Raw genomic sequence first — 22275 nt, 5'->3', positions numbered from 1 at the left:
CTGGTAGAATTTCACACAGAGCATAACTTAATCATAGATAACACTTGGTTTAAGAATCATGAAAGAAGGTTGTGTACGTGGAAGAGGCCTGGGGACACTGGAAGGTTTCAGATAGATTATGAAATGGTAAGACAGAGATATAGGAACCATATTTTAAATTGTAAGGCATTTACAAGGGCAGATGTGGACTCTGACCACAATCTATTGGTTATGAACTGTAGACTAAAACTGAATAAAATGCAAAAAGGTGGGAATTTGAGGAGATGGGACCTGGATAAACTGAAAGAACCAGATGTTGTAGAGAGTTTCAGGGAGAGCATTAGGGAACGATTGCCAAGAATGGGGGAGAGAAATACAGTAGAAGAAGAATGGGTAACTTTGAGAGATGAAATTGTGAAGATAGCAGAGGATCAAGTAGGTAAAAACACGAGGGCTAATAGAAATCCTTGGGTAACAGAAGAGATATTGAATTTAATTGATGAAAGGAGAAAATACAAAAATGCACTAAATGAAGCAGGCAAAAAGTAATACAAACGTCTCAAAAATGAGATCGACAGGAAGTGCAAAATGGCTAAACAGGGATGGCTAGAGGAAAAATGTAAGGATGTAGAGGCACATATCACTAGGGGTAAGATAGATACTGCCTACAGGAAAATTTAGGAGACCTTTGGAGAAAAGACAACCGCTTACATGAATATCAAGAGCTCGGACGGTAACCCAGTTCTAAGCAAATAAGGAAAAGTAGTAAGGTGGAAGGAGTATGTAGAGGGTCTATACAAGGGCGATGTTCTTGAGGACAATATTATTGAAGTGGAAGAGAATATAGACGAAGATGAAATAGGAGATATGATATTGCGTGAAGAGTTTGACAGAGCACTGAAAGACCTAAGTTGAAACAAAGCCCCAGGAGTAGACAACATTCCATTACAACTACTGACAGCCGTGGGAGAGCCGGCCTAACAAAACTCTACCATCTGGTGAGCAAGATGTATGAGAAAGGCGAAATACCCTCAGACTTCAAGAAGAATATAATAACTCCAATCACAAAGAAAGAAGGTGCTGACAGATGTGAAAATTACCGAACTATCAGTTTAATAAGCCACGGCTGCAAAATACTACCAAGAATTCTTTACAGACGAAAGGAAGAACTGGTAGAAGCCGACCTCGGGGAAGATCAGTTTGGATTCCGTAGAAATGTTGGTACACGTGAGGCAACACTGACCCTACGACTTATCTTGTTGTTGTTGTTGTGGTCTTCAGTCCTGAGACTGGTTTGATGCAGCTCTCCATGCTACTCTATCCTGTGCAAGCTTCTTCATCTACCAGTACTTACTGCAACCTACATCCATCTGAATCTGTTTAGTGTGTTGATCTCTTGGTCTCCCTCTACGATTTTTACCCTCCACGCTGCCCTCCAATGCTAAATTTGTGATCCCTTGATGCCTCAAAACATGTCCTACCAACCGATCCCTGATCTCAGAAAATGGATTAAGGAAAGGCAAACCTACGTTTCTAGCATTTGTAGATTTAGAGAAAGCTTTTGACAATGTTGAGTGGAATACTCTCTTTCAAATTCTGAAGGTGGCAGAGGTAAAATACAGGAAGCGAAAGGCTGTTTACAATTTGTACAGAAACCAGATGGCAGTTGTAAGAGTCGAGGGACATGAAGGGGAAGCAGTGGTTGGGAAGGGAGTGAGACAGGGTTGTAGCCTATCCCTGATGTTATTCAATCTGTATATTGAGCAAGCAGTGAAGGAAACAAAAGAAAAATTCGTAGTAGGAATTAAAATCCATGGAGAAGAAATAAAAGCTTTGAGGTTCGCCGTTGACATTGTAATTCTATCAGAGACATCAAAGGACCTGGAAAAGTAGCTGAACGGAATGTACAGTGGCTCGAAAGGAGGATATAAGATGAACATCAACAAAAGCAAAATGAGGATAATGGAATGTAGCCGAAAATATAATAGTGATACTAAGCAGCTGAGTGAAGCAACTGTGAAAGTAAAATTTTTTACCATGGCAGGAGAACGTATGGTAGCCGAATAAAGGAAAAAATGGGGCAAATGAGTAAGAGAGATGATTTACAACATTTGGATGGTATTATGAGTCGTATCTTCAGCTACAAATGGCGGGTAAGAGGACTGTGTCATGCCGTTCAGTACAAACCCTGGGTCCATGGACATTTGTTTACTAATTTCCATTATTTCAAGGTAGTTCATCTTCCTTTCTTTATGGGTATCATGTAATACTTCATGTTTCATCTTGTAGTGATGGCCGTCTTTAAGCAGGTAGGCTATAAAAGTAGTTTCCTTTTCTAAGTTTCCAACTCAGTGGTGTTTCTTCAAGGGGGTATTTACTGACCTGCCTGGCTGACCTATTTAGAATTTGCCACAGTTACAAGTAACTTTACATATTTCACGCTTTTCCAAAGCTAGAGTACTGTCTTTACCATGAGGGAAAAATGTGTCTAGTAATGTTGTGCATATCAAATGATGATTTTGCTTTCCTGGATTTCATCTTTGTGGCTACGTCCTGTAAGACTCGTAGTTATGTAATTCTGCAACAATATTACACAGCAGCAATACTTATCTTTGTACCTGATGATGGCGTAACAGCCGAGAATCAGTTGTTGTAACAAATAATAAATATTGTAGAATATTACAACAGTGTTGTGTGTGTTTCATTCACAGTGGAGTTGCTTTTGTCAAGATCATTGACTTTTTGTGCCATAAGTATTTTGTACGAAATAAAGTACCAAAATGTGTCCTCTAAGTCTTTCGCGGCGGCATGTTTGAATAATATTTTCTCGGTTTTCAAGCCGCCTCAGTTCTAATAAAATACTCAAGCTTTCGACGGCAGTTTCCGTCGTCGTCGTCGTCGCCAGGAGTAAAAACCACTGAAAACTTGAGTAATATATTCGGATTCCTGGGGTTTGAAAAACGAGAAGATTTCATTCAAAGTTCCAATACTTATGTGACATTTTGTAAACATTGGTTCACGGTTACTAAAACCTGCTTTCGAATGCAGGACCGAGGACTCATTTTCAGCGCGTACTTCACCGTCTCCGTGCACTTCCCACGAAACCAGATGGTTTATTCTTTTGAAGTGCACAAGTGTATCATACGGACAGGAAGACCACGATTATGTGAGAACAGTCATTGCATCTTCAGAGTGAAATCATTTTTTGGAAAAAGAGTTTCCACCCTCAACATACGACCTGTATTGTCCCACTGGTGTTTCACTACTAACATGGCGTCCCGTCTACAAGCCTCTAGTACATACCAATGGTGAAAAATTGCGAAGTTGTACGTCTACTGTTATTAAACTCCATCAGATTCTCAGGCCCCGCCCTGTACACATATGAACGTACATGCAAGTGGAATTGCCATTGCTGCAGAAACTAAAAGTTATACTTAATCGTTCTAAAGTGAAGTGCAATTTAGCAGTTCTCGTTTTAATGTGCAGAAACGTTTCCTTACTTCATTTTGTCATTTTCAAGATCCAAAAGAGGAAAAAGCAAGTGTATACGCATCGAATACAACTGCTTTAGGGTCTCACATTAGAATCATAGATACTAGTGTTCGTAATTTGTAACCATTTTTTCCATGTACGTGTTTTTCTCTTTCATCTGTAAATCTATCAAATTTATTTACAGTGTAGTTTTCAATATTTGGAAATGTCACTTAGAGCTGCGACAAAAATACTGCATTATACTCTGTTCCACTTGTATTTTTACTGTCAGATGTAATATTTATCCCACAGAGTACGTCTTCCTTCGGTAGCCGACACCGCAACCATTGCAAAAAAGTAAATGCTTTTATGACATGTTTCTTAAAAGTTGTATCTGTTTTCAAATTTTGTAAAAAGGGAATATGTCTGCAGTGTCTCGCCTTGTACATTGCTTCGCTGTGCCATGACTTGGATCATCGTGGGAAAAATAACAAGTTTATGTTGGACACAGAATCGCCGTTAGCTGCCATCTACAGCACGTCCACCATGGAACATCATCATTTTAATCAAACAGTTACCATTCTGCAGCAGGTAAGAAATGTTTCTAACAGTAGTGTGATTTACTATCATTTTAAAATAAATGTATAACAACAAAGTATGAAGAAGAAGTAAGTTATATTGGACCACGTATTGACGAGATTCACGAAACATGGTAAAGTAGTTATATTTTCTAAAGTGACACATCAAGAAGTAAACTGCTCTACCACAGGAAATCTTCAATAAAGAAACCTCTGATTCTTCCAGCTGTCGAAGCAGTTAGAACAACCCATAACCGATAAGAAGTGTGTAAAAAGATCAAGAGTACTGAACGAATGCATCGTGTTACGACTGTCTGAAAAACTATTAGTTTCCTAATCGCTTCAGTACAGAATTAAGTTCCACGTTTTGGGCCTATCAATCTCATTCCCAACTGGGAATATTTGTGAGGCTATTATGATTTCAGGAATTCGCCACACAACCAAGGGAAACGTCCAGAAAATCGTAGTCGTAACTGCAGAGATGGGCCAATTTCTTTTATTTGCTTCTCAGGGAATGCTTTGAAAGCCTCGTGCGTGCTGCTGTATCCGATAAGGTGAATAAATTTTTACTGGGATACTCTGTGGCCAATTGGTTCCCTTTGTTGATAACATTTAACTAGTTTGAAATTGTCTCTTACAATATTACCTATCTCACTGCACTTCTGTAGCTCGTTTGCCAAACTTTGGCACGTAATGTGATTAAAGTATCACCGCAAAATATATTCAAAGGTCGGCTTACCTTTCCGCCGCAAGTATCTGCCCGGCTTGGTGTATAACTACTCTGGTCTTGCTCACTACATACTGCATCATCAGGATTTTATGACTTCGGCCAATTTCAGTCTTCAATTCAACCTTAACATCTTAGTACACATATTTTGGCACAGTTTCTGTGCTGAATATTCCAAGATTGGTTCCTAGAGGTCAAATATTCTACAAGAGTATTCTAAATTGCACTACAGCGTAGGATTTTCACACAGATAAATATAAAAAAACACCAGTATTCTCCAAGGTTCGCTCACCCTCACTATCACGATGCAACATATACTGTACAGTCTACTGATACAGATTAAATAAATCGCAACTCACTGAGTAATTAGCCATTCTGTATGGCGTTATTAGTTTTCTAACACTTACTTTTCGGTGCAGATATATAATCAAATCGTTTAGCGCTCATTTTTATACGTCTTTAAATTCTTGATAATCTCACATTCAATGCTCTGATGCTCACCAATTAAATTATGCCCTTGATGCTTCACTGGATTTTTCATACAAACGGCATTTCAAACACATCTTCAAATTTTCACCGCTGATGGTGTATAGTTCCTATTTCTTAGAAAAAGGCAGGAATACTGCTAAATCGATTGTTTTCTGTCTCTACTGTTTTTATCGCAGGTATTCATTCTGCTAAAACTAAACCCTTCAAATTGGTTTTTCCTATGCTGCTAACCATTATACATATTTTTACATACACCCTATACTTTTTATGCTTGCTTCAAATGTTGAGCACTTTTATACTGTAAAAGGAATTATGAAGAAAGTTGAATAGACGATCTTACAGAATTCTCACATTTTCTATTTGCAGTTTTCCGTCTTCTCTCTCTCTCTCTCTCTCGCTCTCTCTCTCTCTCTCTCTCTCTCTCTCTCTGTATGTGTGTGTGTGTGTGCGTGTGCATACTCATGCACATGTGTGCCTACATGTTTGATTACTAGCTACTCCAAAAAAGTATGTAATTTAAACTTATAGCAGTTACTACAAATAGTTTTTTGTTTTTTTCATTGATGACAGTCCCCTTAATCTATATGCACATGCTTCGATTTTGCAGGAAATAGAATGCAGTAGCAGAAATTTAACTTACCCAAATTACTGCTGCTGGTCATACACTTCACTCACCAATGCTTTCTGCTACCTTTTCCGTTCACCAGTCCTAAGTGCAGGTTGTTTATTTTTAGCTTATATAACAAGCTTCGCATGTTTACTGATGACCAGCGACGGGAAAAAAGTCTAATTCAATAAACAAGAGGAAATGTGTATTTTCCATTGCAGTGCTGCTGAGGACATCACTTGCCCCAATATCTCCCGCAGCGGTTGCTGTGTGGTGATAGGGTATTTCCGTTACATGTTTCTTGTCAAGTCCACTGCCAACACTCCAGCAAATCCATGCACCCTACTGAACATTTGTCCATATATCACTTCTTATTTTCAACCGGCATCTTTACAATGTCAGCTAGAGACCAAATCTGAGCAATAGACGAATACTTTTATAAAGAAACTGAATAAAACCAGTCATGAAGAACATGCACTTTCTCACAGTTGTTGATGGAAGCTCTTGCTTTCTATTGCAAAGTGGGTATCAATTCCTGCAATTAGTCCGTGAAATTCAAATTCAGCCTGCGTAATCCGACTGTTGGACTGCTTGATCTTCTTGGACAAATTCCGAATTATGCTTACCCCATTCTAGTAAAATTATCAAAACTTAATTTAAGAAGAAAGTTTTTAAAATTTTTAAATCTGTTGATTAATTTTCATCTGAAATATCAAGTACCTGTTGTTAAATAGCATATATCGTCAAGAATGAGATTTTCACTCTGCAGCAGAGTGTGCGCTGATATGAAACTTCCTGGCAGATTAAAACTGTGTGCCCGACCAAGACTCGAACTCGGGACCTTTGCCTTTCGCGGGCAAGTGCTCTACCATCTGAGCTACCGAAGCACGACTCACGCCCGGTCCTCACAGCTTTACTTCTGCTAGTATCTCGTCTCCTACCTTCCAAACTTTACAGAAGCTCTCCTACGAACCTTGCAGAACTAGCACTCCTGAAAGAAAGGATACTGCGGAGACATGGCTTAGCCACAGCCTGCGGGATGTTTCCAGAATGAGATTTTCACTCTGCAGTGGAGTGTGCGCTGATATGAAACTTCCTGGCAGATTAAAACTGTGTGCCCGACCAGACTCGAACTCGGGACCTTTGCTTTTCGCGGGCAAGTGCTCTACCATCTGAACTACCGAAGCACTTGCCCGCGAAAGGCAAAGATCCCGAGTTCGAGTCTCGGTCGGGGACACAGTTTTAATCTGCCAGGAAGTTTCAGCATATATCGTAATTAAGTCTGCGACCTTTTTCTACTTCCATACTTCACTAGCTACTTTGTAAACATCTATTAGTGTACATTTCATTGTGTTAATAAATTTATGCTTCGGTTTTCCAGAAAGGCCACAATATATTCTGTAAGCTGTCCAACAGTGATTACAAGCAAGTGTTGAGCCTCATGAAGCACTGCATACTTGCAACAGATCTCGCTGTCTTCTTCCCTAACAGAACAAGGCTATCGGAAATTGTAGCCGACCAAACATTTTCTTGGACCAATATGGAGCACAGGTATGCCACACCGAAATTCAATGGCAATATAAATAATGAATACGTTGTTTACTTGAAGCAGATGGTTGCTGAAGTGAAAGACACAAGATAACTGTACAAAGTTCTAAGATCGAAGTATGAGTGTGCAGTCTTTTAAATGAAATAGCGGTAAGATATTTTTATCATTAATAGCTGTGTCAAATGTGTTTCACTATACTCAGATAAAACTCGAGCACTATAGAAATAGCAGTTTGCTCCACCCATAGTAGCAGGACAGATATGAGAAATAAATCAACTAATCTGATTAACTGTATAAGACTGTGTCCATCCCACGATAGTCTAGCGAATTTCATTTCATAATATATCATCATGGCATATCTGTCAACTGGGAAAGTACACCACTTATATTCTAATAAACATAACTAAGACTACAATCGAAAGCAACCATCACATGTTAAGTACTTACTTGTGGAGGTAAACTCAGACTGCGAATGTTACATTATATTTAACTATTTATTTACTTATCAGTTTCATCTTAAAATGCCATCATCAAATGACAATTTGATTTATTGAGTCCGGTGGGGTGGTTCTGAAGAGTATTACGATATATGATGACATTCTTGCAAGCCGAAATCGATAACAGGTCCAATGAATACTTACGAACACTCACAGTTTCTGCTTTCATGCAAGGGTTTTAAACTCTTTTTACCAAACAGCAATTGAAGCATCTGTTAATTTATGAGTTTATACTCTGATATTTTATCGGAATGAGAGTGACATCGGACTAGCCATAGCATTTTATTGTGAGAATAATTTGAAAAATTTGTAATGACGTAACATACTACAAGACACTGTGATTGGTTGCACTTGCATGTTACTTAAACACTTAGTTACTGAGCCTGTAGAAAGAGGTAAGATACTTTTGAGACATCTGACAACGATGTAGCTGTGACATGCGACATAAAAAATTTTTCCCAAGACGGGACGGACTTATAAAAGTAGAGAATGAAGGTACCAATCTGGAAAATTGTTTTTTCGCAAGTGGACAAGATGCAACAGGATATTACTAAATAAATAGGATTCATAAGGAGCCTTAAGGTATTCCTCGTCGCCCATTTCTTTTTGATGTAACTCGATATATAGAACCATAAATTAATGTTTACCGAAACATATTTTTAATAAATTGCACTGCTGTTTATTACATTCGTAAAAAAGTAATTTATTAAACGTAAAATTTTTAGTGTTAATAAAAATATAGTTGAATGGTAACTTCGAAATTATGAATCATAATACAAAGCATTGTTGCAAGTAGAAACTACAACGTAGAGCACAATACCATTTTTTAATTGTTTTGAGAAATGTTGACACTATGATGTTGTTACTATTTTATGCAACTGTTGTGTACAGGTATTTCATTTTAGCACTGTTGCAAGTAATTACTTCATGTAATTATGTCACGTACGGACAAGTCATAGCTCATTTCTTCTCAACAGGTTACTACTGCAGGCCATTGCTATGACGGCTAGCGACCTCTCAGCTAGTGCGAAGCCGTGGGATCTACAAGTGGAGACTGTTAAAGTCATTTTCGAGGAGTTTTATGAGCAGGTATCGTTCGCAGATAGCTATATTCGTAATTGCTTTTCCGCTTCATGCATGTAATGCGAATTTATGTTTGACAGAAGAAACTGTTATGTCTCAGTACGAAAGGGGGCAAATACAAAAAGTGCGCAGAATTTTGACTACGAACTAGTGTAGTTTAGCGTCAGAAAAGGTTTTGAATAGCGTGTATGAAAAATAAAGCTGACGTGTGAATTTTTATTTCCTTTGCGTTTCCAAATGATTATTTTCACTTACTATGGTCCATCGCACTTCAGCACAAAGCACAAGTACCAATAGAATTGTATTACAAATCCAACAGATATGTTCAAGCTTATTGAGTTGTTTCTACGTTCATAGCCGTCTGCTGCATAGGTCGTATTTAAGTGCTCAACGATAGCGGTATTACCATAGGACTCGTGGATAGTGTACTCAAGTGGTCCAGTTAACTGCACTAAAATTACTATAAAGCCTCGGTCATTTTAGCTGAAATGAATGTCACGTATATTCCTTGTTGTGCACAAAGAAGCTACAGACTAAGTAAAATATAGTCTTTACCAGTCTAACAAAGTCTTTCTGTGCCAGAGAACCAGTCTTCATTTTTGAACGCTGAAAGTAAACATGCCTTTTAAGACACTGAATGACAATTCTCTGTAATTGAGCGATTCGTCTTCATTGTTTCACTGAATTTTACCGTAATATTTCATGAAGAAGATATCAATTATTTTTAGTCACTATCGTGTCCATTCTTCTCCCGTTACTTCTCCAAAAACCTATCCCATCGTGTCACGTATCTAATACCACATCTTTGTTTGGTAATCACAGTTAAATTTGGTAGTAATGCAGAGGTATTTAGTTTCTTTGAGCTTCTCGCTTATACTAGTGTAGTTCTACATGTCTTTTCCCTATTCGCCACTGCAATTTTATTTACTAACAATAGGACACTTAGTATCCCTCTATTCCACACGCCCTAATTTTGATCTCGGGTATTTCCGCAAATTTTCTTTCTGTTTTTCATCATATTGTTCTGCTAAACACTTTACAAACAGTAAAAGCCAAACTGATTATTCGACAGTTCTCGCGGTTATCCACTCGTCGTTTCTTTGGTACTATGGCGACAATACTTTTCTCTTTCATGACAACTCTTCTCTTTCATGAATGTTGGCAGCATGTTCAAATGCGTAACACTGTTTATCTAAAACTGTTTTTAGTTACTCCAGGGATATTTCATAGCCCTGCTAACTTGTCTTAGTCCAAATTATTCAGTTTCTTGTCAGGCATTGAATCAGAATTACTCAATTTTTGTCCTGCTATGAACGCAGTGTTGCATTTCTCCTATAGTTAACATCCAGCGTATTCTTTTCCTTGAATGACTGGTCTTCTCAGTCGTACTTACATGTGCTACACTCCCTTCATTTGTCTGTCCCTCTTCCTCAATTATCATCTTCACAGAGGTTTAGTATGGTAACACGTTTTTACTTTCCACTTTACTGAAATTACTTTTATATATTACTGTATCACTGTTGAGTACAGACTCGTCTTCTTCATTTCCTTTATATGAAACTGCAGTTCTTTCTAACTAAGTTTCTTTGCAATGCGCTTTCATTTCATTTCTAGGCGAGCTATAAAGATGTCTTCTCACCAAATCCGTTCACCTCTCGGCTGTGCATTCTTCTGGCTACTCAGCGATACTACACGAATTATTATTTGCCTGCCCCTGACTTTCCTGTACGTATGGCGATGTCTCTGGCCATAAATATTTCCTTTCTTATTCCATTATGGTATTCTGATAAACTCCTACAGTGAATTTCCGTTTACCTCAGAAGTGAACCGTAGAGTTTCCACATAGTGTGCCACGTTTCTTGGAACTCTCATTTATTCTCTGCACAGAGCTGGTTCTACTGCAGTAAGTAAAGATTTCGTGTCTCAAGAAGAGCAAGAAGTTAGCCACACATTAAACGACATTAAAACGTAAATTTTGAGAATACCAAAAAAATTTAGGTGTGAGAGGTGAATAAAAATATCTGAAGCGGAAATTGTGACTTATTGAATAAGATCCGACTACGCAGATGTTCAGGCTCTTATAAGAATAAGAGACATCTTCTTGAGAAGATAATGAAAATAGTTGACAGTGCAGAAATGCGCGAATGAGTGAACTGAGCTGCTGGACATTCACTCAACCCGCTCAACCAGATAATTTAATAACGGATGCTATCAGATAAACTCTTTCATTTATCAGAGCTTTAGTTAATCCATAAAAATAAGTCACAAAAGCTGATAAACAAAGGAAAAATGAACAGGGTACTAGTGTTAATGTTTTAATATTGTATTGCTTATAACGCTTTGCACTTTGAGCTATTATATTTGTTTATCTTTGTGTTCACAGTTTTATATCAGTTAATTTAAATTACTACAATTGATGAATGTTAACTGCTTGGATACGTTCTCCGGACAAGAAAATGTAGTCAACTGTGCCCTAAAAACGTCTACCACCAGTGATAACAACAGCTGAGATTCATTCTAGCGTGGCCTGAGCGTGGTTCCGGATACAAAAACTTCAAAAACTTCGTCAGTTCCGACAGATAGCGTCGATGCTGTATCTGAAGTTTTTTGTTTTTGCAAGAGGTTCCCGAGGATTTTAAACGAGAGTCAAACCGCGGCATTTTTTAAAAATAGAACAACGGAACAAAGGAAACTTACAGTTCAACCACCCACGGACTAAGATGTTATTAAAGAAGGAATACTAATTGAGGTTACAAGGAATATCGGACGTGTGCTTTTCAAATTACGCGTCTTGGCATTCACCTCTTACATTTTGGTAAACCACGGAAAACTTAAACTTAGATGGCCGAACGAGGATTTGATTTTCGATACGTCGAAATGAGAGCCACGTACTATAAGCACTGCTCCCTGCTGCTCGATGGTACTTTGTAATTATGCCCAAGCAGCCCCAATTTTAGTTGAAGGAGAGTGGTGGTAGTGCTACCGGTCTGATGAGGTAACGTCAAAATGTGAATATCATTCAAGTCTACGAAGCTACTCAAAACCATCTGTCAACTGTAAGTCCTATTTTCAAATATTTGAAACTTGCGAAGAAGCCTTATTTACATAGGCGCAGGAAAACGATTCATCTGATCTGATAACACTTTTTAAGTGTCATGGTTCTCTATTGATGTATATTTGCGGACTAAAGCCGGATAACTTTACATACAAAAGTGAGTAAGCAGAGGAGCAGAGGAGTAGTTCCCTTTGGATATTCCTCGGGCCAAGAGAGGACGAGTATCGTCATCCTGAATCATTTTTGTCCCGCTAAAACATACTAATGACCTAGTCCACGGTAATAGTCCTTCGGCTGCGTTTGTGAAGTGAATACCTTGTTCGCCGATTTGTCTGCCAACGCGGTTGAACCCGTAGAATAATGCGTATCAGTGCATCAGCGAAATCCACCAGTGCAGTGAATGCTGCCACTCCCGTCTCGTCCGCCTCGAGAGAATGCCACATGGTTAATATAAGACACGTTCCGCGTTGTTCCTGCTCCTTGGATGTTCTGAACTGCTGAGCAGAATTTGCCAGCTCTCCTCATCCCATAGCACGCCTTCATTTTCTTGTCCGGCGAGCTTACTCCTTTGTTTATTGTTTCTGAATCTCGCGTGTATAACGAGGAAATATATACAAGGGCTGTTCGGAAAGTAAGTTTCTATCGGACGGGAAATGGAAACTACAGTAAAACTCCAATGAAGCTTTATACAGATGTGTTGGTCAGTGTCTCTAGTACGCCCGTCCATCGCGTCACGTAGCTCTTTGCAGTTCTGAACGCAGTGACCATGTAAAACATTCTAGGACATAGTGTCTTCCGCTAAGTATGAGGACCTGGTGAGAGATTTCGCCTGATGTCATGCAGCCCACATAACATTACTGTCATGCATTTCCTTCGTCATGAAAATTCTCAGCCGCACTCTTCAGGGGCAATGAATATGCTCCTGCAGCGTTTCGATGGGAAGTGTTTGATCACCTATAATACAGCCCTAATTGCTCCCCCCCCCCCTCCCCCGAGTTCAATCTCTGCTGAAACGAAGAGCTGGCTATGAAGATAACATTTTGGCACGGAGACAACGAGCTGTAGACCAGCGCAGGGAGTTGGCGGAAAGCACATGCGTCTACCCTCTGCTACGGCAACTATGTAGAGAAGTAGCTTGGAGGTGTAGCTGACTACTGCAAATAAAATGTTTATGTTATTGACAGTGGTTTCCATTTCTCGACCGATCGGACCTTACTTTCTGCACAGTCTTCGTAGTATGATAAACCTGAGGAGTCTCGATAAAAATCCTGACATCAACGTCTCTACTGATTTGCCTTGACGCAACAGGACATAGATTTTTTTAAGTTTTGTACTGTTTTGGAAATAGTCTTTCGGGGTACTTTCAAAACACAAGTTTTCACGATATGATAGCTTATGGAGAAATAAATGTCACTGTTTGCATTGAGACGCCTCTAGTACATTACCTGCATGCGCAGCCGCATCAGCTAATGGCAGTAGACGAGAGAAACTGTTATGGAGAAGACTGCGCTAAGTGAAGTGGTGAAGAGGCTTGGAAATGGATGTTGCTTGTAGGGTGACGCAGAAAGAGCAGCCGGAAGGACGCCGATCCCGATGATGGACCGCCGGCAGCCGGACCAGCAAGCCGCCTCACAGGTGGGAGGCCAGGCTCTCCTCTCTGTTTCTGAGTGTGTGTGTGCGTGTGTGTGTGTGTGTGTGTGTGTGTGTGTGTGTGTGGCAGCTGAGCGCTCTCCAGCTGCCGTCTGCCCGGCTACACGCGGCGCGCTTCACCCCTGCAGTCCACATCTTCCATCTTATGTCTCGTTACTCCACACCTGTAGTGACTTTTAGCTGTGCAATAAGGTGGTGAAAATGCCTCGAGCTGACTGAGACACATTGTGTTTGACGTAAAGAAAATTTGCCCTTTGTTCCATGTAGGCCCCATTTAGGTCAATGCTCTAGGTCCGACCTTCTTCCAGTGAGCAAACTGCATCCTTGAAATACCCTCTCAGATAGCCGAGCACGTTAACGCGCCGCTTCCGGGACTCGGGGACGCTGGCCTGTTCCGGACTGAATCCGTGTAGCGGATAAGTGCCTACGCACTTTCGTGGCAGTTGTAGATTGTGTTAAAGGTTCTTGGGTACGGCAGTTATCTGGTGATTCTTGCAGTGTCTTCCTATGTGACGTTTCGGCCTTCTTACTGCGCACAGTGTGCTGTCCGTTCCTGGAAGAAGACTGCAGCAAGAAGGCAAGAATGACGCGGTAGTACGAAAAATCTACATCTGTACACATATACTCGACAACCACAGCACATTCTGGAAGATATGGTGTACAGATTTTTTTGTTTTACTTTCCTATTGCATTCGCATATTGAGCGAAGGAGAAATGACTCTCTGCTGTGTACGCGCCCTAATCCTTTTTTATCGTATTGTCATAATCCCTACGCGAGAAGTACAACGGTTGTACGGTTGTCTTCGAATATAGTTTCTCTAAATTGACATGACAGGGTTTCACGAGAACTCCATCGCTTTTCTTCCAAAGATTCTCTTTTAACTTCCCCAATAAAATGTATGCTTTCGTTTTTAAGACAAATCTCACACCGTCGACCAATCGAAAACTGATCTGGATTAGAAAGAAAAATTCTATTTAAACATATTTTTCCTTTTACCAATAGGAATAAATTACCAGGGTAATCCCAAAAATAAGGTCTCCTATTTTTTTATACGTACATTGACCTGTTTACTTCTACAATGATTTACATCAGTTTACAGCTTGAACATTTAGCTATTTTTCGGCATAATCACCATTTCTGTCGATGCATTTTTGTAGACGCTGTGGCAGTTTTCGTACGTCCATGTCATAGCAGCTCGCCGCCATGCTGTTCAGAAAGTTATGAACCTGTTCTTTCACCTCGTCGTCGGAGTTGGATCGCTTTCCGGCCAAATATTCTTTTAACATAGAGAACAGGTGATAGATAGTCAATGGGCGCCATGTGGGTGATTATATTCCACTGAAACTGTTGCAGGAGAGCAACGGTTTGCCGAGCGATGTGTGGGCGAGCGTTGTCATGGAGAATGTGTACGCACTTGCTCAACAGTCCTCTTCTCCGGCTCTGAATTGCCCGTTTGAGTTTTTTCACAGTGTCACAGTACCTGTCAGCGTTAATTGGGGTCCCAGCGATTCAACTAGGACGAAGAGGTGAAAGAAGAGGTTCATAGCTTTTTGAACAGCATGGCGGCGAGCTGGTATGACATGGGCATAGAAAAACTGCCACAGCGTTTACAAAAATGCATCTTCAGAAATGGTGATTATGTCGAAAAATAGCTAAATGTTCAAGCTGTAAACTGATGTAAACCATTGTAGAAATAAACAGGTCTATGTACTTATAAAAAAATAGGAGACCTTTCTTTTGGGATTACCCTCGTACTACTTCTCCCACAAATGTTCCTTATAAATCAATTAAATTTGGTTTTATTTGTATATGGGCTAACTGCCTTACCGCACTGATAACACCGGTCCCCGTCAGATCACCGACGTTAAGCCCTGTCGGGCTTGGCTAACACTTGGACGGGTGACCGTCCGGTCTGCCGAGCGCTGTTGGCGAGCGGTGTGCACTCAGCCCTAGCGAGGCAAATTGAGGAGCTACTTGTCTGCGAGGTAGCGGCTCGGGTCACGAAAACTGACAACGGCCGGGAGAGCGGTGCGCTGACCCCATGCCATCCATATCCACATTCAGCAAAGCCTATAGGCTGTGGGTGACACGGCGGTATGTCAGTATCGTCAGGCCTTCCAAGACCTGTTCGGACGGAGTTTAGTTTCAGTTTAGTTCAGGATTTGTATATGGCTGAGTAGGTCTGCCACAGTAATGCAGTTGTGGATACGTTGGTCGTGTCGTTCAATCTATCTCGTTTTGCTTCTGTTAAATGTTATAGTCAGTTAAATCGGTAATAATGAAGTGTGCACGCCTTTAATTTGTCGTTGAACGTTCGCTTCCCCTTATTTCAAATGCATTTCAAGCCACAAAAACTTCCCAGATTGCAACAGCAATCTTCTTATAAATTTTGTGAAGGCATTATTGCTCTTCAGAATTAGTAGCCGGGCAGATGGTACACTGGACAACGCGCACCTGCTACTTTCTGTAATTGGATGAGCCAGTCGTATTTCAGGCAATTTTCTTGAGCACTAGAACTCTTATGGAGAACACTTGGTATTAATCTTTTCATCGACATTTTATTTGAGAATTCTGGAGCTTAAGATAATTGTTTGAAGTTCTAATTACCGTTCACCATGAAAAACTTTTTCCTTCTTTTTCTATGTAGCTCTCCAGAAGCTTACTACATCACAACAGTAACATTTCTTGTCAGCGTGTCAGCTATTTTTTCTTTCCTTCTTTTTCTACTTTCGAGATTTGTGAAACCAGTCAGTAAGAAAGACTCGCAAAATCTGGACATTCAGATGATACTCTGACAGAAGTGCTTACCTGAGTGAAAGAGCTGAAGCTACCACGAGCTGCCAATTGCTGCCTAAGCACCCGATATCCAGTTACGTTGCTCTCATGTGCAGTATACAAATTTTTCAGGGCGATGCTGAGAAGTTGGCGGGCCAAATGCCCGCCCCTCTCATGGATCGCGACAAGAAATGTGACCTTGCAGAAATTCAGGTGACAATAAGAAACACATCTCAAATTAATATTTTCAATTGGGACGTTTTATAGATGGGATGTTAATTTAGTTACATTTAGTTGCTTTGCTAGTCTCTCAAAATATCCTGCACTAATAAACACCCAGCACCATAACAGTCAATGTTTTATGAGAGCATAACACATGCTTAGAGCACCCGCTTTGTCTTAAAAAAGAAATATATTCTCTTTGGTAACTTGCAGAAAATAATAAATGAAATTTTGCCCCCATAGATTATTACGTATACCATGACTCTCCATACTAACATACTGAGTTCTTTTAAGTTCTGGAAAATTCCTGAAACTTTTCTTATGCGAGGGGCGTTCAGTATGTAACGCAAGGCATTTTTTTCTGAGAGCATGTTAGTTTTATTTATGATTCCAATATACGATATTATTCGCTGCTCTTTTCGCCACAAAATCATAATTTTCAAGATTATCTCCATTCAACACGGCGACGTTACGCCACATTACTGAGACGGCCTGTATCCCCGCATTCTACTGGATGACGTCGAAGCCAACGTCTTGCTGCATCAATAACCTCCCCATCATCCACGTACTGCTTCTCGTGGCGTGCAACCTTCATTGGGCCAAACAGATGGACATCTGGAGGTGCGAGATATAGGCTTTATGGTGGATAAGGAAGAGCAGTCCATTGAAGTTTTGTAAGCTCCTCTGTGGTGCGTAACTTGTGTGACGTCTGCGTCGCCACAGAGAAGAAGAAACTTTGCATTTTTGTGGCGACGAACAGCTCAAGTCGTTTCTTCTATTGCCTGACGGTAGTACAATACACTGCAGAGTTCATCGTTGCACCATGAGGGAGGATATCAAACAGAATAGCCCCTTCAGACTTCCAGAACACCTTCAGCATGACTTTATCGGACGAAGGTACGGCTTTGAACTTTTTTTCGGATGAGAGGTAGTGTAGTGCCACTCCAGTTCGAAGTGATGAACCTGTGTTTCACCGCCTGTGACGATGTTCCACAAAACGTTGGCACGATCATCCCCGTAACGTGCAAGCAATTCCGTACAGATGGGCCTTCGTTGCTCTTTATGATCTTCTGCTAGGTAGCGAGGAACCTAGCGGACACATACCTTTGAGCTCCCTAACTGGTGGGCGAGTGTGTCAGTACTACCAACAGAGACGTACATTTGACCAGCGAGGTGTTTCATTGTGATCCGTCGATCACCTTGAATGAGAGTGTCCACACGTCCCAACATTGTAGTAGCCACAGCAATATGCGGTCGGCCGGCACGCGGGGGTCGGATTAGTTTGCCGAACCTTATTGCAATGATGACAGACACCTCGTCGTGGTTTTGTCCACTGCATGGTCCCCGTAGAAATTCTGCAAGTGCCAATGAATATCTGTGTGCTCTGGTTTTCGTCAAAAGAAACTCCATGACAGCTCTCTTCTTAGAACACAACTTCGTTACAGAGAAATTGTAGGGGCTGAAGCGGAAATATTCCACGATTTCTCAAAACAAATTTCGCATCTTTTCCAACCGGAAGTGGGCGAGAAAAAAAGTGTTGCATTACTTACTGAACGCCTGTCATAGTTCCATGTAAGTTTAGTTGTAAGTATGTAGCAAATTTAAATGTACATAATGATTTCTTCCATTAATTCATTTCCATAGATGAGGATTGCTTTACAAACAGAAAATGTCATGTTTTCTGATTCTTTACAGTTTCAGTCAGTGATAAAGTTCTTAAAGCATTTGTTTTCCTGTGTTACTGCATTCTGGAAATCTTGTCTGAAGGAAAGATATTACATACGTACCATTCCGCTCACAGAATGTGCTTCAAACCAGACTAATGAGTGTGGTAGTTTCTCTGCTTGTAAATACATAACCTGTTATCAGTAGCACTATGATTGCCCTCGAAGTGATACTGTAAGGTAAATCTTTAGTCGTATGATACTACTAGAAATATCTCTGTGGGTGTGGATAGGCCAGAACTATTTTGGAAACCACAAAACAACTACCGTTAATGCTAGGGAATTATTGGATACATTTCAGTGATACAAATTGCTTAAGAAAAGCAAGTGAGCTTAAACAGCAAAAAATATATTTTATGCTATGGATAAGGTATTACTCCTGTCTGATACAATTAGTGAATTTAAAATCACGCAAAGAGTCTGTTTTGTGTTTCCACTCTAGTGGGCATTAAAACTGCAACACTAGGAAGACTGAAATAAAGATATTTTTCGTATTCCGCATATAAAGAATAGGAGAAATAATGATTAAATTAGTACGTAATTTGAGACATATAGGATGCGAAATTTAGTACACGGAGCTGCAACGTCTGGCTGCAGAAACGGCTCTAATCCAATTGGTCATCGAGTCGAACAGATAATGAATGACAGATACGAGTATATCATTCCATGTTGCCTCAACTCTCCTTCAGAGTCCATCAGTAGTACTGGTTGGTGAGTAGTGGCATATCTGCCTCTCAGAAACTCATGATAAGATGTTTTCGATGTCTGACTGGCCTGAAGTAAGTGCTGATGGCCAACAGGTGAAGACCTTCTGTACCCAATCAGTACAGGAAATCATGAGCAACATGTAATCTTAGGATCTTAGATTGTGTTGCTGGGAGATATCAAGAGACCTCAACCGCAACATGTTAGAAATACAAATCCGCTGTCCAAATTATCGTATTTGCGAACCAGATGTGATCGTGTTGTGTACGCAATCGCAAACCACACCATCATGCCATGTGCTGGGATAGAAGTGCTTCACGGACAGATCCATCGTAATGCTCTACGCAGAACCGTGACTCATCTTATTTGAAGACGTAGTGCTGCTCCTGTGTCAATGCTGTCATTGGGCGCACCACTATCAGCACATCCCTCTGTCTTCGTGTGAAGGGTGTACAGAATCTAGACCCTAGATGTTAACAGGAAGGCTTAAAAAAGATAAAACCAGTAAAACTACTCAATTAAAAATTGTATTGTGAAAAGTTTCGTATTTGAGTTGAGTTGGCACGCGCAAAGATTGCAATAACACTATGCTACGAGAAGAAATAATGCGTTAAAGAAAATGCAGGATAAAATAAACACACATGCCAATAATTTCTAAAAAATGTAAAACATGATAGATCCTTAACGACCTGAATTGATTTACATAACACAAAAGAAGTCTTTTATGATAATAGAAAGCTCGGACATGCTTGTGAAATGCAAACCCAATTTTTTACATGAACTGTTCAACATTTACGTGAATGACGACGGATTTTTTAATGCTTAGGATGATTTCAAAGCTCACACGAATTTAACTGAAGATCATTTAAACAAAACTGAATTTTTAATATACCTCGTCTTTAAATCAGATTAAAAAGTATGAAATAATATTTCTTAACCCCATACAGATTCCTACCCCATTCAGATAGTCCTCAAAATTTGTGATTGTGAATTTTTAATAGTTATGAAAATTCTTGTAAGATTCAAACACGTGGTGCGCATGCAATATATAATAGCAATGAAGTGAACAATTCATTTATAAATTTCGTATTGTGCGTACTCCACATCTTTCGTTTTAAATCTGACAAGCATTTTTGTAGCTATTAAAAATTTACAAACTCAAATTTTTAGGACTAACTTACGTGGTTAGGAATCTGTATGGCCTAGGAGAAAATATTTTATTATTTTTAGTCCGATTTAAAACGTGGTATATTGAAAATTCATTTTTATTTAAATAATTATTTTCTTTATTTTAGTCTCTTGTGTGTGAAATTTTTCAACCCATTTCAAGCATTTTGGTGAAACTACAGCAGAGACGCGTGATTCATTCCATATTTATTTCAGTTTCTCTTCACCTGATTGAACCAATATATTGCTTCTTCCTATGTATATCTCGCGAAAAGACAGTGAAACTAAAGACTGCAGATATTCGAGTTCACTCAACAATCGTTCTTCCTGCAAATCATTCGCAACTGCGATAGGGCAAGGGGGAAATGGCAGTGGTACACAAAGTAACCTCACCCACACACCATACAAGAAAGTGAATTGTTATTGCTCTGTCATCCAGTCCTGAGCTACCGAGCAGACAGACAAGAAAGCGATCTAAATTAAAACGTGATAAAAAACGATTCCTAGCTCGGATTGTGCGAAAGTGTTCCTAGAACCTGTCACCAAAGCTTTGCAATGTTCTATTTGAGGCAGACCACATAAGTGGTTTAGATAACAGTTAAGTAGAACTAAATGATGTAATTAATAGCTTAATGAATTATTCACTAGGAGTTATCAGCACTGTTGAGAAATTAGAAGTATTTGAATTATACCCACACCTGTGTTTTTTGGTAATATTGGTTACAAAATTAATGAAATAAGAATTAACTGAAATTTTGCTCCTATTTCAGCGACTCTACAAAAAGAAATGAAAAGGGAAAAGCAGACAGAGTACTCAATATCATTTAATACTAACGTTAAGTATTAATAATGACTCATATCATTAGTGTGACTCAAGTTTCATGAATTTTGTTAGCTACTGGGATACCATAAAAATTACCACATTCATGATACTTATAAATTACTTAATTTATGACCTTGAGTAGAAATATGTCTTTTTCAGTTTAGCACTTCAAGAACTTCACAGTTTGAAACTTATGAACCACCTGGAAATTTTAATAAAATGGAATGTTCATTGCGTTGCGTTGCATATATTATACATGACTATCAAGGTTGTTAAATTGTAAGAATCTCAGGAAACGCAGCAACACAGATTTTTGTGTTTCACGAATTTGAATTCCCACGCTGGGGACCGACTGGCGTTGCAGTGCTCTATTTCAGTGAATTTCCTGCGTGCTTCAGCAGCTACGACTAGCCGCTACTTGCAGCCTGCAAGGTGAGCTCCACGCCTACACTTTTGTGGCTGTTAGGTAAAGTAATCGACAGTAGTCAACCTCCGGTCCACTTATGGCACCTCATTTGTCGATTTTCACCAACACACGTGTAGCTACCGTGGAGCTGTCATCAGAACAGAGGAGAATCAGAAAATCAAATTACTAAACGTCACACCGTTTTTGCCGGATCACTAGACAGTTCCAGTCGTGACCCTACTGAGCGAATCAGCCAAACTAATTGCTACGAAGAATTATTTAAAAGGATTAGGTGCAGCATTAATAACAGACTGCAAAAATTCCAAAGAGGGAAAAGGCGACATTTAAGATGGTGTCCTCACTTCATATTCACAAGAAACTGGAGGCAATGGTCCTGCTCCTTGTAGACACAGTAGCACTTAAAGGACACAATTCTCTTAACTTCACAGCTGTTGGTATTCTGTAGGAGTGTTGTAGAAATGAATGTTAGGGATATTTAGCATGTAGAAGGAAGGCGCGACTGAGGTGTAGAAAATTAAGCCAGCGGTGTCCTTGTGAGCCGGCCGATGTGACCGAGCGGTTCTAGGCGCTTCAGTCCGGGACCGCGCTGCTGCTACGGTCGCAGGTTCGAATCCTACCTCAGGCATGGATGTGCGTGATGTCCATAGGTTAGTTAGGTTTAAGTAGTTCTAAGTCTAGGGGACTGATGACCTCAGATGTTAAGTCCCATAGTGCTTAGAGCCATTTGAACCATTTGTCCTTGTGAG

The 22275-nt window shown here is 39.9% G+C and overlaps 1 protein-coding gene across 1 annotated transcript in view; it reads left to right on the top strand.

Annotated features, from left to right (window-relative positions):
• LOC126483707 (probable 3',5'-cyclic phosphodiesterase pde-5) overlaps positions 1-22275 on the top strand; it is a 794749-nt gene that overhangs the window by 704994 nt on the left and 67480 nt on the right. Inside the window, exons 12-15 of the mRNA XM_050106800.1 lie at positions 3883-4041; positions 7233-7402; positions 8875-8986; positions 16594-16674. Of these exons, the coding sequence (XP_049962757.1) occupies positions 3883-4041; positions 7233-7402; positions 8875-8986; positions 16594-16674 (522 nt within the window). The remainder of the gene's footprint in view (positions 1-3882; positions 4042-7232; positions 7403-8874; positions 8987-16593; positions 16675-22275) is intronic.

Source organism: Schistocerca serialis, chromosome 1 (genome assembly GCF_023864345.2).
Source record: "Schistocerca serialis cubense isolate TAMUIC-IGC-003099 chromosome 1, iqSchSeri2.2, whole genome shotgun sequence".
Lineage (NCBI taxonomy): Eukaryota > Metazoa > Arthropoda > Insecta > Orthoptera > Acrididae > Schistocerca > Schistocerca serialis.
This window is presented reverse-complemented; position numbering and strand designations above follow the sequence as displayed.